Source organism: Stegodyphus dumicola, chromosome 4, assembly GCF_044657685.1.
Source record: "Stegodyphus dumicola isolate Sdum_Otavi_A_Nest chromosome 4, ASM4465768v1".
Lineage (NCBI taxonomy): Eukaryota > Metazoa > Arthropoda > Arachnida > Araneae > Eresidae > Stegodyphus > Stegodyphus dumicola.
In genome coordinates this window covers 162,237,126-162,255,021 of record NC_140771.1, presented here as the reverse complement: position 1 = coordinate 162,255,021, position 17,896 = coordinate 162,237,126, and the positions used below count along the sequence as shown (strand labels likewise).

At 36.0% G+C, this 17,896-nt stretch overlaps 1 protein-coding gene across 1 annotated transcript; it reads left to right on the top strand.

Moving 5' to 3' along the window:
* The first annotated feature begins 14,300 nt into the window (after positions 1–14,300).
* LOC146997742 (uncharacterized) lies at positions 14,301–15,075 on the top strand. Its single transcript, XM_085814281.1, has 3 exons — positions 14,301–14,553; positions 14,653–14,781; positions 14,891–15,075. Exons 1-3 carry the CDS (start codon positions 14,527–14,529, stop codon positions 15,062–15,064), a joined length of 330 nt encoding a protein of 109 aa, XP_085670407.1. The 5' UTR covers positions 14,301–14,526; the 3' UTR covers positions 15,065–15,075.
* Positions 15,076–17,896: the final 2,821 nt, after the last annotated feature.

Sequence of the window (17,896 nt, the reverse complement as noted above, 5' to 3'; positions counted from 1 at the left end):
TTGCAGTTGTTAATAAACCTAAAAATAAAACTTAATGCACGAATACTTTTAGAATAGCTATTACTTAAATTTAAGAAATCCTCAATGAAAAGGTTAACTTTCAGATTAAGTGAAATGTAAGAGTAACTAGAGGTTTTAAGTTCGTCAGTAAAGCCTTTTACAATGCCTTCAACCGGAATCTCTTTATTTGTATACTCTTTGTTTCTGAGAAACAGATGGCCCTGCTCACCACATCTCATTGTGTAAAAGTTTACATGAGTCCATATCTCGGGAATATAAAATCACTCATATTCTCATTTGATGATACATGACGTCACTAATGATCATTAGTAAACTTTTGAATTGTTCCCACTCTATTTGCATCAAACGTCTTCAACTGGTAAGCCTCCTTTTTCAACCAAGAATGTACAATCAAGCCGTCACTCCAGAGATACACCTTGTTCTCTAATGCAGTTATAACTCTAGTTATTAACTTTGCAAGTAATACTGCCGCACACAACAATAGTCTCGGAATAGTGACGCGTTTCATTGGCGAGACTGTGGATTTACTAGTCACTAGCCTTGTCTTCACTTCTCCATTTCTCGAATGGAACTTGCAATATTTCGCTGCTCCTTATGCTGCCTCGAAGGCATCAGTAAACCCATGAAGTTCTACCTAATCTGCTTCTGCAATAAGAATAAATCCTTCAACTTCTATTTTTCTTATTAGTTCCAGTTCAGTAGAGCAATTTTACCATTCTCCAGCTTTCACTTTTGGCCGTGTTTCATCCCAATTTAACTAAACCACACCCGCTGAAGGAATATTTTCAATATTGAACAATATTTGTCGTTTAGTGATAACTATGTCTTTATTGAGTTTCACTCTTAAAGTGCGATAGTCTTTCCTAGATTTCAAGGAAACTCCTAGAATTTTGAATCTTCTTCATTAGAAGACGAATAAATGTGGTTATCTCCCGCAAGCTCTGCATAATTATTGCAGCTCTTGTGCACTGTCATTCATGAACACTTTAGCATTGCAATTAACTGAGATTCAAGCTTTTTTGTGGTACTCAAAGATTCAGTTCCACTAAGAACATCGCCCATATGAAAATTCTCAAGTAAGACTGGCACAGATAATGAAAACCTTTGACCTTCGTCAATCGACAATTGCTTAAAATAGCTAAGTTCTGAGGCACTTACTGTATCGTAAGCCAAAGTCTTAAGCTCGTATATTTTTACAGGTGCATCATTTTCGTTTTTCCCCAGGATTCGCTACAGGCATCTCTGTTTAGCGTTAACTTCAATCATTCTGTACATCATTTTTATATCTGTAGTAAACGCGAATGAACACTTTCGAAATCTAAGCATGATTGAAAGGAGATTATCTTGAATGACTCCTCCGTTAAGCTGTAGGAAATTTAACGAATTGCTGTTTGGTGTTAAAGATGATGCTTTAAACACTGCTCTCAATATAGCTGTTTTTTAAGGGCGATGTATCCCACAATATAACATACAATATACTGCATTACGCTGATCTTTCTTCTTAATCTCACTCCTATGCCCAAGCTCTTCATGATTTTTTTAAAAAGTCCCGATATGAACTTAAATTCTTAGGGTCTTTCATTAATTCATATTACATTTAATATTTTAAGGGCAAAATCTTTTTAATTTCCTAAGTAAATAGGGTCCCCTTCATCTAATAAAGAGGCTGCACTCTTAACTGTTTAAACTTTTGTAATAAGTATAGAATATTATATATCACAGAGCATTGCAGTGCTAACATAGTTCTATTTTTAATATGTTTCCAAAAGTGTTGCCATTCAAAAGTTACCGAATAATTAATCCAAAAGTGTTACCATTCACAAGTTACTAAATGCTATAATTTACAATTACTAATACAAATTACTAAATGTTACTACTAAATACTAAATGTCACATCATTTTTAAGAGTCCAAACACCTGGACGGCTTTCTAATCACGCTCCCACATCTAGTTCTCTGATGCACCGTCCGTTGATTTTGAGTTAGCAGAGTCTGGTAGTTGTTAAATAGCTACGGCACCAATGTTGAGTAAGAGAAACCTATGTTTTGTTTCTATACTTTGCCGAAAAATCATGGGCACCAATGCTGTGTTACAACTTCCTTTTAGGGAGGAAACTAATGCAGAAACAGACAGGTGAAACCGCAACTAACTAAATATCACTGAGAAACTAAACTCTTAAGAGTTTGCTAATTACCAAACTTTTAGTGATCGTATAAGTGAATTTTTAATGCATTGCGTTGTGAAAATGCAGCCGGGACCGCACCGTGAGAGGATCGAATAAACAGCATGTAAAATCAATATATATATAAGAAAAACACATAACAGATATAAAGAAAACATAAGTAATAGGTTTCCAGATTAAATATCAGTTTATTCAAATTCCTCACAATAAAAATTAAATCTTATCCTAATCAGAGAGTCAAATTTCTTATTTGTGTTACATTTTCAATTTAATTATTTTAGACACAGGGGAATTCTTCAATTTGTCATTTACTTTTGTTACATTTAAATTCATGATTTGCAAATCTATTACATGACTCTTTTAATTTAACGGGTACCCGTTCTATAATTTCTAAGAGGTTAAGGAAAAACATATTATTTGCAATTCACATCTGTTCTAAGGAAGATTACACAAACAACTTAAATTTTTACATCCTAATTCATATAAAGACCTTAAGGTTTGTCTCGGTAATTTAGAATGGGAAAGGGAAACAATTGAAAGCCTGAGAATTAATTTAAGATTCGACGTTGTTATTTTACATTCCAAGGAAGTCGTTGAAACCTTACTTAAAGTTCAAACACACACACACACAAAAAAAAAAAAAAAAAAAAAAAAAATCGAAAACTTATCTTGTGTACATCTTGAAGTGGAGGACTCGTATCCTAATAAGAGTTGACGTCGGCGGAGCTTATTCATGGTTGCAAATGGAAGTTTCAGAGGACATCATCCTGTCCTGGCACTATTGGCGAAACACACACGGCAAGTAACTGGTTTTCATAACGACGAAGCAATTTTCACTCTGGAAATCAGAAACAGGAGCACTGCTGCCGGAAACGTCTCTCTAGGCAATTACAGCTCGCCTTCTCTCGCTCATCCCAAGAGCAAGCTCGAAGTTACAATCTTAGCCCAAAAGTAAGTCCACCCAGTAAGTGATTCCAAGAGTAAGTGAGTAAAGTCTCTCGCCTCTTAGTCAAAACGCGGCCGGGGAGCATCTCTCTTCGTAAATTACATCGTTTCTAACGCTCAACTCCAGAGCAAGTTTCAAGAGTAACGTCCAAAAGTAAGCTCCGCACGAAAAGTCATTCCAAGAGTAAGTGAGTAAAGTCTTTTAAATCTTTCAGCAAATACTCATACCTCTTCAATCTCGCCTCTTAACCAAAACGCGGCCGGGGAGCATATTTGCCGCTCCCCGCCAGGAAACACCTCTCTTCGTAAATTACATCGTTTCTAACGCTCAACCCCAGAGCAAGTTTCAAAAGTAACATCCACAAAGTAAGATCAGCCAGTCAGTGATTCAAACTCGAATTTTCTTCCTCTCCTTCACAAACGCGGGCTCCCACTATGGCTTCAATTATCGCCCCCTTAATTTGGGCAAATTTTGCGTTTCAACCCCTGAATGAGGAAATAAGGGTGAACGCGCATGCGCGCCCCTCTTCAATTAGCCAACAACCGGACCTTCCGATCGCCAAAACCTGAATGACTTCCATCGAAAGTTAAGTGGCAACCTCTGACCCTTCTGTCACGTACTTCCTGTCCTAAGGTCAACTGCACAATGAAATTTCTTCTAGAACATTCTAAAGGACAAAGTGCGCGAAATCATGACTTAGAAAAATTGCCTCCCTTTCCCTGTTTCTTTTCACAATGAATCAAAGCTTGTACAAAAATTGCAAATAAAAGAAAAATAAATAATATCCTTTAAACTAAATAATATTCCCAGAAGCATCTGTTTTCCCCCAAAATTAAAGCATTAAAATAAATAATTCAGAATCAAATAAAATTAAGATTTCCATAAATCAGAAAATCATTCACCTAGTTTTTATAACGCGATCAAACAAATTCTCTACACAACATAATTGATCTTCTAGACTTTGCCCTTGAGAATATTTAGGATCATATTTTTCACATCTGTTTTCTGTGTATTAACTCCTTCTTCTGTTCCTCTGATATTCTCTTCAGCAGCTGAACTGTTTTCTTTAGTGTCTTTAATGTCTTTTTTATTTTTTCTAAATACTCCTCCTCCTGATCTCAGTATGTATGATCTAGGCGTCTTATATATTTCTTCTACAGTTGCTGGTTTCCAGTGATTATCTTGATATACCCTAACACAATCTTCTTTGCTTAATGATGGTAATGTTTTTGTACGACGATCATAATATGACTTCTGCTTAGTTCTTTCTTGGTTGATTTTTTTTTAATGTTTTTCACAACTTGAGGTTTTAATAATTCTTCGGATGTCGAAAGAATTATTCTTGTTCTTCTACTTATAAGTCAATGAGATACTAATCCTAACATATCATTAGTTGGAACTAACAATGCTAAATAAGGATTAACATGATATGCTTGAGCTTTCTTTAACAATTTCTTCGCCGTCTGTACTGAAAGCTCTGTTAATCCATTCTATTGCAAATAGTATGGACTGCTTGTTGTATGTTTAAACTGGTATTTTTTTGACAAATTCCGCACATTCTTTACTTGCAAATTGAGGTTCATTATCGGATATCACTATCAGTATTATGCCATATCTTTCAAAAAGATATTGGCTGACTTCAAGTACTCGGTAATTTGGAGTTTAAAAAAAAATTGGAATAGTAATCTACAATTAATATGGATATCTTTTTGTTAATCTGAAATAAACCTATTCAGTCCTTGTATCAAGGAAAATTAAGAACCTGATGTGGTATCATATGTTCCCTTATGATTCTAGTATTCATTCCATATAGGACATTTTGAAATTTTATCTTCTATCTACTTGTTCATAAGTATCAAAACAATGCATCTCTAGCTCATTTCTTACATTTTTTCTAGCTCAAACTGACACTCATGCATTAAATTTAACATGCCTTTTTGTATAGATAAAGGGATTATTTTTCCCTGTTTGGATACCCATTTTCCATTGTCAACTCATCTCTATACTCACAAAATACTTTGACTTGAAGTTCCAGCTGATGTTTCCTTTCTGGCTAACCTCTAAGAATATACACTTAGACAAAAAAAAAAAAAAAAAAAAAAAAAGGTAGAAGTGATGTACACGTACAGAAAAACAAATGATTATAGTTTGAGAAAAATTGGATGATTTATTGAAGTGATAGAGCTTTACAAAAAGTTAGTAACGTGTTTGTCCACCTCTGGCCCTCGTGCAAGCAGTTATTCGGGTTGGCATCGATTGATAGAGGTTGCGGATTGTTCTCCTGAGGGATATCGTGCCACATTTTGTCCAACTGGAGCATTAGATCGTCAACAACCCGAGCTGGTTGGAGGGCCCTGCTTATAATGCTCCAAACGTGCAAATAGGAGAGAGATCCGGCGACCTTGCTAGGCACTAAGGCAAGCAGTAGAAACATGTACAGTGTGGGGGCGGGCATTATCTTGCCGAAATGTAAGCCCAGGGTGGCGTGACACGAAGGGCAACACAACGAGCCTTAGAACTTCCTCGACGTACCGCTGTGCTGTAAGGTTGCGACGGATGACAACCAAAGGGGTCCTACTATGAAATGAAATTGCACCCTAGACCATCACTCCTGGTTGTCGGCCTGTCTGCCGGAAGACAGTCAGGTTGGTATCACACCGCTGTCCGGGGCGTCTCCAGACTCGTCTTTGCTGCTCATGGGGGCTCATTTTAAAGCGGGAGTCATCACTGAAGACTATTCTACTCCAGTCAGTGACATTCCAGTGTGAATGAGACCGACACCACTGTAAACGGGCTTGACGTTGTACAGAGGTCACGCAAGGAGCAGCGTGACCTCAGCCGCCTTTCTGTGAGCCGTCTATGAATGGTCCTTGCGGTCACTTAAGCACTAGTTGCACGTACAATTAATGATAATGATGCATCTGGGGCTGTGAGTACCGCTCTGACGATTGCTCGGTCTTCACGTTCTGTCGTTTCTCTAGGCCTGCCGCTTCCTACTTGATGCTGTGTACGGCCATGGTTCGCCCATTCCTGCCAACATTGTCTAATAGTGACATCGCTCCTGCTCAAACATCGAGCTATTCGCCCATAAGACCAACTGGCTTCTTTGAGGCCCACTACACGACCTCTCTCAAATTCTGACATCTGCGCATATCGTTCGCGCACCTGTATGCGAGGCATAGTTACTGTCTACCAGAGTACAAGGAATGAAATTCGTGAAGAATTTATGACCTGGAATTGTAATTTCTCCTCTTAAATATTCTGCCAGTTGCACAGATCAGATGCGCTGTAGCGACAGCCGTTCATTCATTGGCAGCCAAAATGTAAAATTTTGCATTTCCCGTCGAAACTTGTATGAATATCAATTTGTGTCCAATATATCTTCCAATTGTGTCCAATTTATATCTTCTCGGTGCGTCGTGGTGCGTCTTTTTTTTTTTTTCTCTCTCTCTCTATCTCTCTAAGAGTGTATTTCTTTAAGGACTGTAGTGTAGCATCTCATTCACTTTCTTTTTTCAATTCATAAACTTTGTCAGATGCTGGAATCAGTATTTTATCTTCATCATTATTTTCTTCTGTTGTATTCAAATATGCTCTACTTTCTTTCCCCCTTTTGTAATGTAATCATATTTTTGTAAATTTAGCAGTATTCTTTGCAATCGCTGAGGTCCTTAAAAAGAGGTTCCTTAGTTATGCTTTCCAATGCTCGTTGGTCAGTTTCAACTGTAATATGTTTGGCGTATGTATACTGTTGACATTTAGAGCATCCAAAAGTGATAGCTAAAAGTTCTTTTTCTAGCTGAGCATAATTTTTTTTTTTTTTTTCGTTAGAGCTCTGGAAGCATAAGCAATTGGTTCATTCTCTTGTTGTAAAACAGCACCTAATCCTTCAGAACTGTTTCGAAAGCTTTTTGATGTTTTTCACTCCAATACCAGAGAATATTTTTCTCAAGTAATACACTAATAGTAGTTACGTTAGGAATAAATTTGGCTAAGTAATTAATCATTCCTAAAAATCTTTGTAGAGAAGGCACATCTGTAGGTAGTGGCATTTTAGTAATTGCTTCAAATTTAGAAAAGTTAGGTTTAAACCTATTTTCATTTAACTCGTGCCTTATTAATTCACACAATTAATTTTTTTTTAAACTTATTGAACTTCAGATTATTTTTCTCGTGCTTTCTGGAGTACTTTATAAGTCGTAGGTCATGTTCATTTTCGTTAGATCCCTATCTTAAGATATCCTCTATAATGCCTTCTAGACCTTCTATTACTTCTTTTACAAATTTCTGGAGCTGAACATAGGCCAAATGGTAATCTTTTACATTTTTATCTGCCAAAAGGTGTATTGAATGTACACAAATTACTACTTTCTTCGTCAAGCTGGGTTTGCCAAAAAGCACTATTAGCATTTATAACAGAAAATACGTATTTTTGCTCTTGGCATTCTAGGGACAACTTCGACATCGTCTATGGTTAAAGTAGAAAAATATTCTCATTTTATCGTTTTATTTACATCTCTAGGATCTAAACGTATTCTTAATTTGTTAGATTAGACAATAATGGCCAATGAATTTACCCTTTCAATTGACTCTCTTACTTTCTCAATAACATTTAAATTTTCCATTCATTGTAGTTCTTTCTTCACTTTATTTCGTATAGCTATGGATATTTTTTATTCGAGGATGAATTACTGGTCTAGCATCCTGTTTTAACTGGATTTTATATTCTCCATTTAAACAGTTTAAGCCTTCAAATACATCTTTGTACTCCTTAATTCTTCAGTATAAACAGACATTACTTTTTGAATGAAACATAGTTGCAGACATGATTTTAATCCTAATATATAAGGTTCCTCTTTGTCAGTAAGTTGGAATTTTACAACATGATTATTTTTTCCATATTGGCAGTTAAGTATTACTTTTCATATAGCGCACATTTTATTCCCGGATAATGAAACTAATCTTAATTTAGACTTCTGTAACGGAACAACTAGCAATATCACTTAGATTCTAGAAATCACATTGCTTTAGTATCTAACTTCAAATTAAGTTTATTTTTATTGACAGTGACGTCAAGAGACTATTTCTTTTCTTTGTTATTCGAGCTAATATATTTACATAAAATTCTAACTCTTTCTTAGAGTCATGATTTAGTAATTTAATTCGTTTCTCTTTTTTGCTTGTATTGGTAGCTTGATTTTTCATTCACAGCTTTTACCCAAATTCACGACATGATTTGACTTTTTACACTTATGACAGATTTTTCCATACGATGGACACATTCGATACTCATGAGATAATCTACATTTAGAACAAGCCTTTTTCGCTCCTTTCTCAGTATTTATATCTTTGCGTATGCCCTTATTATGTTTATTTAGTTACTTTTTCACTAAGTTTACAACAGGTTTCTTATCGTTTATAATTTTCATTGGATGCGCACTTATTTCTGCAGATCTGCATATATTAAGAGCTTTTTCTAATGATAATTCTGTTTCATGTAATAATCTTGCTCTCTCTGCATTAATATGTACAAACATATTTTTTCCTTTATTAGACTATTAGTTAGTTCATAAGGTTCTCCTGCCTTCTTAGCATGCCATCGTGGTGCAATGGTCAGCAGGCTCGACGTGTATTCGAGAGGTCCGTGGTTAGAGTCCTGACGAGGGCATTGCTCATTTTTCACGTCTCCTGCTTCGAAATAACCTATAAACAAACTCACATGTTCTAGCTTTATTTCAAAGGTCATTCACATATTTATCTATAGTTTCTGAAGTGGTTTGATTTTTAATCTATTTATCTGTGTGTATATATATAAAAGAAAGTTTGCGTGTTTGTTCGCCATTAATTCAGTCACTACTATAGCTACCGTCATTAAACTTTCTACAATTCTTTTCCAGGTCCTGGGAAAGGTCGACGTCCATTTTTTCCAAAACGAAGTAGCTAAAACCAGAGGTATTAATTAAAAACTCTAAAAACACTAATTTTCGCACTCATTTTTCTGAGCAGCAACAGTTTCGCGCGTTGGAGATAAAAATACTTTATTTCGAAAATTTGTAAGTTTTACAAAATCTGTATATATAAAGAAGAATACCTGCTTGTGTCTTTGTTTGTTCGCGTTATTGATTTCTGAACAATTATGATTAATTTTTTTGGCACATTTAACCGACTAAAATTGAATATATGTGAAATATCAGATGGAACTTGAGCTTTTACGACCATTTGATTAGAAAGACAAAATCATTAAAAACTGCGTGCCATTGTTGCTGATATAATGAGAGAGAATTAGTTTATTTTTCTATCGAAATTTTTTATGTGGGTTCCATATCGCATCAGACTGAAAAATGTATAAATAAAGAATCGTTATTTTTACATAGTTATTGGATAAGGATTATAGCAGTATCTTTCTCTCTGTTGTTAGATACATTACTCTCAGTCTAACTTCACTGGCATCAGATACTTCCGCTAGTAATGAATAAATATCTTTCATGTGTAATAATTTTCTTAAGTATACAATATTCTCTAAAATTTATGTTTATTTCATTTAATTTAATTTCTTTACCTTCTTTTACAGGAAATGTGTTATATAATCGTATTTCAAGACCATGAATTCCTATTGCATGAAGAAAAGTAAACTCTTACCTTCTCTTCTTTATAACGTAATCCACTGGTTACTTCAAAAATTTCGAACAACTCCAGCTTTTTCATTTTGAAAGCGAAACACCTTTGACACTATATAAAATAACCTGAGTTTGCAGGAGTAATATAAAAATTAAGGGAAATAAAAATAAAGAAGAAATATTTACATTACATGCATGAGTAATCATTATGGTGAATCGTCCTGGGTCGCTTATGTTGTACAACGAGGTAATCGTAGCATCCAATGTTTTTTACAGTATTAGATATATGATATTTCACATTGTTGGTAAAAATTATGGGAGAGCTTAAGTATTTCACTGCTTAAACTTATTTTTTCCAGAATTATGGCATTTCGAATAAATCATGGTGAATTCGTAATTATTCTTAGCAGCTTGTTTTGTACACGATGTAGTATTAATCTCTTAGATCTTGGGGTAGCAGTCCATGCTGGGGCGGAGTAAAGTGGTCTTATTGGCTTGTAGGCAAATTAATCTCTTGGGGCTCTGCTCCATTTAATTCAGTATTTCCAACTTCTGTCTTATTTTTGTTGGCTCTCAAGTAATATTGCACCTTATAAGGTATTTCTCCCGCCTTCTTACCATGCCTTCATGGTGTGGCGGTTTGCACGCTGTGCGCGTATTCCAGAGGTCCGCAGTTCGATTCCCGGCAAAAGCGTTGCTAATTTTTCATCTTGCCTGTATCCAAAAAAATACCTAATGACGCTACAGTGGCGCCCGAACTAAAAGGGTGTTGGATGATGATCTTCCACACCCAGGATTTGGTGATTGGGTTCCCTAAAACCCCAGTCGCTCTTTAAAAGGGGAAGTATATAAGGTATTTCTCCCTCCTTCTTGGCATGCCTTTGTGGTGTGGTGGTCTGCACGCTGGGTGCGTATTCCAGAGGTCCGCGGTTCGATTCCTGGGGAAGGCGTTGCTAATTTTTCATCTTGCCTACTTTCAAAAATACCTAATGTCTCTACAACCTAACTGTACTGTTGCTAGTTTTATTTAGGACACAATATCTGATACTCACAGTTATAAAATTAATAACTCATGGCTTTCAATGGGCACTTCTCATGTCACCAGTCACGAGGCTGCACTGCAGAGGCGCAGGCACGATCGTATTTATTTGAATTTTCCAGACTTGGAACCACTTTGAAATCAGACTGATAGCCTTCTGTAATTTTTCTTTATAGCATGGCGCTGATTTACTGAGATACCTAAGATATCCGTATCGTCCGCGTACCACGATAATAATGCATACGGAATAGACGGCATATCATTTATGCATAATTTAAAAGTATTGATGAAATGACCGAATCCTGAGGGACGTCTGCTCTAACTATCTTGCTGTTGGAGAGAATACTTTTGATTTTTACTTGAAAAGTCCTGTTTTCAAGGTAATTAGAGATGAGAATAACCATTCCGCTGGAAACTGGAAGCACATAAGTTTAATAAGGAGACCGTAATGCCATACCTTATCAAACACCTTCTCAAGGTCGAGAAAAAGTGCTGCTGTTGTTTCTTTCCTGTTGAAATAAGCTGCGATGTGTTCAACAATACCAGTGACTTGCTGTATGGTGGAAAATCTAGGTCTAAATCCAAGCTGATGATTAAATAAATTTTTTAATTTTTGTAACTATTATTCGTTCGAAAATTTTCGCTAAAGCAGGAAATAAGCTGATTGGTCGGTAACTGCACGTAACCGCTCCATCCTTTTCTGGTTTTTCGATGATAGTAACGATCGCGTGCTTCCAGTCCTTAGGAAAATAATTATATCTAAAACAGACATTAAGAATATTAGTGACTAACACTATTCCTTTTCTTGATAGTTTTTTAAAAGCTTTATTGCTGACACCATCGTAGCCTAAGCTTTTTGGGAGTTTTAGATATTTAATAATCTCCTGCAATTCTCCTGGTGAGGTGAGGAAGGATTGCAGCTAGCTATACTATTATGATTGATGAAATCCTTAACATGATTGTAAGTTTGATATTTAGATAAGGAAAATTATTAATGTTAAACTGTTTTTCGTAGTTCTTTGCGAAAACATAAGCGATATCTTCCGTCTTGTGAATGACCTGGTTATTATGTTTGATGGGACCAATATTGTTTTCTCTTTTTCGTAGTGGTTTCGCAGTTCTCCAAACAGTGTGTTAATTCTCTGTTACAATGTTTGTAGTTTCTTCTATCCCTGGGTTTGCTGCTTGATTTTTCTGAGTTTGTTTTTCTCTCTTACTGTCATTCTGATATTGTACGAGAGAGTAAAATCTTCATTTTGAGAATTATTGAGTGCAGGACGGATATTAAGGTTTTTAATGTTTTAAACTGGTAGATGTAGAAAGGAGCAGATGTAGATATGCTATTATTAATGATTTGCTGGTATTTATCCAATTAATCTGACTTCTATTAGGTGGTGGACCGTGATGCAAGCCATATGATGTGAAGCGTACGGGTAAGTGGTAGGGTGGAATATTGATAGTAATCATAATATCCAAAACATCTGAGTTTCTGAAAGGGCAGGAAGGGATATATGTATGCTCGGTAAGATCCAGTTTGTGTGCTTACAATTTAGGTCTCCCGCTATAATATAATTGTCGGGTAGCTTAGTTTTGCGATATAGTCTACATCTTGAGTGTTGAGTGGCAAATTTGGGGGCTTATACACTGAAACAAGCAGGTATTCAATGTCCTTTCTTTTAAAAATACAGGCACAAGCTTTTATATTTTTTAGTAAAGGGCCAGACAAATTTGTAACTATTAAAGTAGCGTTTAGCAGCTATTACAGTTCCTCTTCCTCATGAATTCTGTCATTCCGGAAGATATCGAAGTTCGCTATCTTGAGTGCGTCAGTTGTGCATAAATGCGTCTCATTAAGCATTACAATATCCAGTTTACGAATGTATGTTTATGAATGTAGCTTCTTAATTCTGTCAGTTTTTGATGCCATTACAGTTGTAAACCATAAATTTAGCATCATTAATATGCTTTATGTGAGTTGCTATCCTTTGTGTGGTGTAATTATATGTGTTTGTTTTGGTCAAACATCTCTAAGGCCTCTAAAGCCATACTTTTCCATCTTGTTGGTAGACGTTTTTTATTTCAGATAAATTTGATGTAGATGTTTTGAATTTTCAATTTCCTGCATTGCGCTTGAAATAATTTTCTTATTTTCTTGCTGTTTAGAGTTTCTTCTCAGAATTCCCTGGTCTTTCGGGGCGGGTCCTTTACAGAGAATGCACTGGGCAGTAATATTCTTTTTGTTTTTATTTGGACATTCAAACGATTTGTGCTCATTTAAGAATCGAACACTTCTTGGTGAATTATGACAGGCCCGTTGAATGTGTTCGTACTGTTGACAGTTAAAACACTGTATCGGGCCGGGACTGACTTCATATGATTTTACAGTAATGCGCATATCAAGAATATGATTTATGTCATAAATTTTGCTTTCTTCCTCTGTACGCAATGCTTCTGTGTAATATATTGGGAGAAAAAGAGCAATCCTTTCTTTCATTCTTTCTAACTGCCAGCACTTGAGTACCAGAATATTTTTTGTATTTCAAGTTCTTCATTTACTTCATCCGAAGTGATATCTAAAGTGAGTCCTTTTATGACTGCCCTAATACATTTGTAAGATTTTAGCATGAAAGTGTGAAAACTGCAAAGTTGACTGACATTGGCATTACTTTATTATGCCGCGATTAGCTAGCTCACTTGCTAACTGTGTTCCGGCTCGATTTAAGTAATTGTGCATTAATAGGGCTGAAAGTATCGATAAAACAACTATGATATTAAATTACATTAGAATATTACATCATGCATTAGAGAACTAACTAAAAAAATCATAAGATGAAAATATACACAGTCATCTCTCAGTGAAGCAGAAAATAGAGAAAAACTAAATGTTCAGTTTTTCAGTTAATTCAATAAACTGCAGAGCGAGCTAAAGTTTATCTTCCTGAGAGCTCAAGTATTTAAGTGTCTTAGCAAAATGTAAAATTTTGCCAAAGAAACCAGAAACATGGTCCATAAAGTTCTTAAATTGCACATCAGCAAATTTATCACAGTCCAGGTTCTTAGAATTAGAGTTTTTAGCCTCTTAAGCTTCAGAAACATCAGGAATAGGTATTGTAGATTTTTTGACAATCTCCTTAGCTTCTTTCGACAGCCGAGAAGCGGTCTTATGATTAGTTGAACTACTGAAAATTTGTGAGTAGTAAGCTCAGGTACTCAGTCGACGGAAGTGACGTCACAGAAAAGGGGCGTGGCCTCCGCCATCTTGGATCACGTGACAACCGGAAGTGACGCAGATGGAAGGAATGACGTAGACGGAATGACATCATCAAGTTTCGTTTTGATTCTGTGGCAACGATTTTATGTTTCAAAGTTTTTATTTTTTGTGGCATCGAATATATATTTTTAGGTTTTATGGTTACGAACTCTTGAACCACGTGTCTGGAATGACATCATCCATTTCTTGTTGGGGCATGTTGTTTTACAAAATGACGTCTGCCGTATTACACCTTTGTATGCCTCCGCTAAGGTGTATGGATACTTTTCTGTGAACCAATCAGATTCTTTGAAATATGACCTCAACGTCTCTTAGCCAATCACCGTTCAGATGAAATAAATCCTACCCGATATAAGGTTATCCCGAGCAACGTTCCGCATTTCTTTCCTGCCTGTCGCCCTGAGTGTACGTACCTGCTTTTGCTTAGACAATCATTCTTCACTGCTACGAATGGATCAGGCACAAAACAACAAAGAAGTAAGTAACGTTTTGAAAAGTTACTGTTTTTAGATTTTTAATCTTTAAAAAATAATTGAATTTGCAATATGTGCTTAATTTGTCTTTACTTTTTTCCAGATGGAAAACCTATTTGAGAATGAACCTATGCCTTTGAACGATAAAGTGTTGAGCCATGATGTTCCAAGAAAATCAGCTAGCTCTTGTACCAAAAGAAAAGCAGAAGAAACACCCCATTTCGAGAAAAAAGTACGTATTCGCGAAAAGTAGTTTATATGTCGAAGTTTATATTGTATGTGACCCCATTTTTTATGTATGTTATTGGTATACTAACTGATTTTATTATTTTTTTTTTCAGCGCAAAGGACTTTTCACCGAAGACGCTATTCCACAGGAGCTCACTCACATGGAAAACAATGTCTTTGTGGGACCCAGCATTTACAAGGGAAAAGTGACTGTGCAAATCCGAGAGTATGCCAAATATGGTAAAGCTTACTATCCGACAAGACGAGGAGTGAATTTTAAGCCATGATGTTTGAATGTTCTCGCAACCAACATGATAGTAGAGGAACCAGACCTGCTGACACTGAATCTGGCGTTGCCCAAGAACTTTGTAGTCACATATAAAGATTCCCACTTCACTCTGAAACAACTTTCTGCTCAAGGAGATGAAAAAAGTAGCCTCAGCATTACAACGACGCAGTGGGAAGAACTGATGTCCAACTTTAGCCGTATCAGCGATATTGTCACCAACCTCGTTTATCAAAACATGAACTTTTGTGAAGCCTACGAAAGCGTATCCGACGAACCTGTCAGAGAGGAAAATCTCCCCCCATCCTTTGACATTTCTATGGGAAGAGCGCGACTTCAAACCATTCTAAATACGTCACTTGAAGAACTTCTTAATCAACAAGACGAACTGAAATATCCCCAGCTGAAAGACTCTGAAGAACTCGTTCATAAAACAGAAACTATGAATGCCATTGCTCTGAAATTCAATGCTATTGACATCGCCAGGCAATTTTATGGAAACATTTGGGGTGAAGAACCCTATTTAATGTTACTGAAACCTGCTCACTACATTACCAAGGACTTTTTAAAATCTGTGTGTTTAAACCATGTACTCGAAGAAGTAAAAAACACATTTTGTACTACGAATGGTGTCTAAGTTATTGAATACTATGAATATCTGTAAATTAATTATGATGTTCAATAAAAAAAATGTTATTTTTATATTACAATGGCCTCATGACTGTCTCCAGGTTCAGACCCTATTTAAAAGAATTAATCTGTAATGATTACTCACATAAATTATTTTCAAAATACCTGTTGACTTTTATAGATTAGAAATAGTGTTGTTATTCTTAAACATGTATCATTCATTATTCAGCCTTTGAGATGTTAAGTAACATTCATTTTTCTCTCTTGTTTTTAGAACTATTTCTAGAATCTTAATATACGTGAAACTAGGGTATTTTTTTCTGTTCTAGTTAAACATATACTATAAATGAATATCAGTGTACGTTTAGATCATAACAACTGTTGCAATGAACGAAGCTCTGGCTCAGACCTATCGGGATCCTCAGGTCCCCGCAAGCTTCGGGGGTGTTGCTGCTTTGCATCGTGCTTTAAAAGGTCGCGTAAAAACAAAAGACATCCAGAAATGGTTGCAAACCAAGGATTCTTATACTTTGCACAAGCCTTTGAGGCACACATTTCCCAGGAACAGAGTCATCGTAGGAGGCTTAAACGAGCAATTTCAATCTGATTTAGTGGATATGCAATCCCTGGCCTCTTTTATTGACGGATTCAAATATTTGCTGACCTGTATAGATATCCTTTCCAAATACGCTTGGGCTATCCCTCTCAAAGATAAAACATCTACGTCTATCCAAACTGCTTTCGAAAAGATATTTTCGGAACGTACACCCGAATCATTACAAACAGATGCAGGGAAAGAGTTTACCAATAAACACGTTCAAAATTTTTTGAAAAAGAAAAATGTTCACTTTTTCACGGCACATAATGCAACCAAAGCTTCTGTCGTAGAAGATAGATCACATAATGCAACCAAAGCTTCTGTCGTAGAACGATTTAATCGAACTCTGAAAACGAAAATGTGGAAATACTTTACCGAAATGAATACACGAAGGTATATTGATGTGATTGATAAATTGATATCCAGTTATAACCATACATGGCATCGTAGTATTAAGACAGAACCTGTATCGGTTACATTACAAAATCAAGAAAGAATTTGGGAAACATTGTACGGACAGCAACCAGCACAAGTGCCTGTTTCTTCAGATTTAAGGATTGGAGATACGGTACGCATCAGCCGAGAAAAAAAATGGTCTTTGAGAAAGGATACGAACAAAACTGGACAAGCGAAATTTTTACAATCAATAAAATTATTCGACGAATTCCAATTGTCTACAAACTCAAAGATCTAGCAGGAGAAGTTATACAAGGAACTTTTTACAAACAAAAACTTCAAGAGGTTTCGGACCCTGGCTATTATCCCGTTGAAAAAGTTTTAAAAAAGAGGAAACGTCGCGGGAAAGTGGAATATTTTGTGAAATTTCAGGGGTACCCCGAAAGCTTCAATGCTTGGGTAGATGATGTTAGAAGGATATAAAAGACCTATACATTCTGCTTATCTGTCATTTGAACGAAACATGTCTTTCTTTATCACACTGATCAGTGACAGCGCCATGCGATTTTTTCCAGACAACAAAATATCACAATTTACCACTCAGCTTCCTACTACGATTGATTTAAATAGTCAGTGGGAGTTGTCTCTTGTGGACTTTATTTACCCTCACACATGGTATAACGTACGAAAAGACTATTTTTTCTCGGCTGATGCGTACCGTATCTCCAATCTTTAAATCTGAAGAAACAGGCACTTGTGCTGGTTGCTGTCCGTACAATGTTTTCCAAATTCTTTCTTGACTTTGTAATGTAACCGATACAGGTTCTATCTTAATACTACGATGCCATGTATGGTTATAACTGGATATCAATTTATCAATCACATCAATATACCTTCGTGTATTCATTTCGGTAAAGTATTTCCACATTTTCGTTTTCAGAGTTCGATTAAATCGTTCTACGACAGAAGCTTTGGTTGCATTATGTGCCGTGAAAAAGTGAACATTTTTCTTTTTCAAAAAATTTTGAACGTGTTTATTGGTAAACTCTTTCCCTGCATCTGTTTGTAATGATTCGGGTGTACGTTCCGAAAATATCTTTTCGAAAGCAGTTTGGATAGACGTAGATGTTTTATCTTTGAGAGGGATAGCCCAAGCGTATTTGGAAAGGATATCTATACAGGTCAGCAAATATTTGAATCCGTCAATAA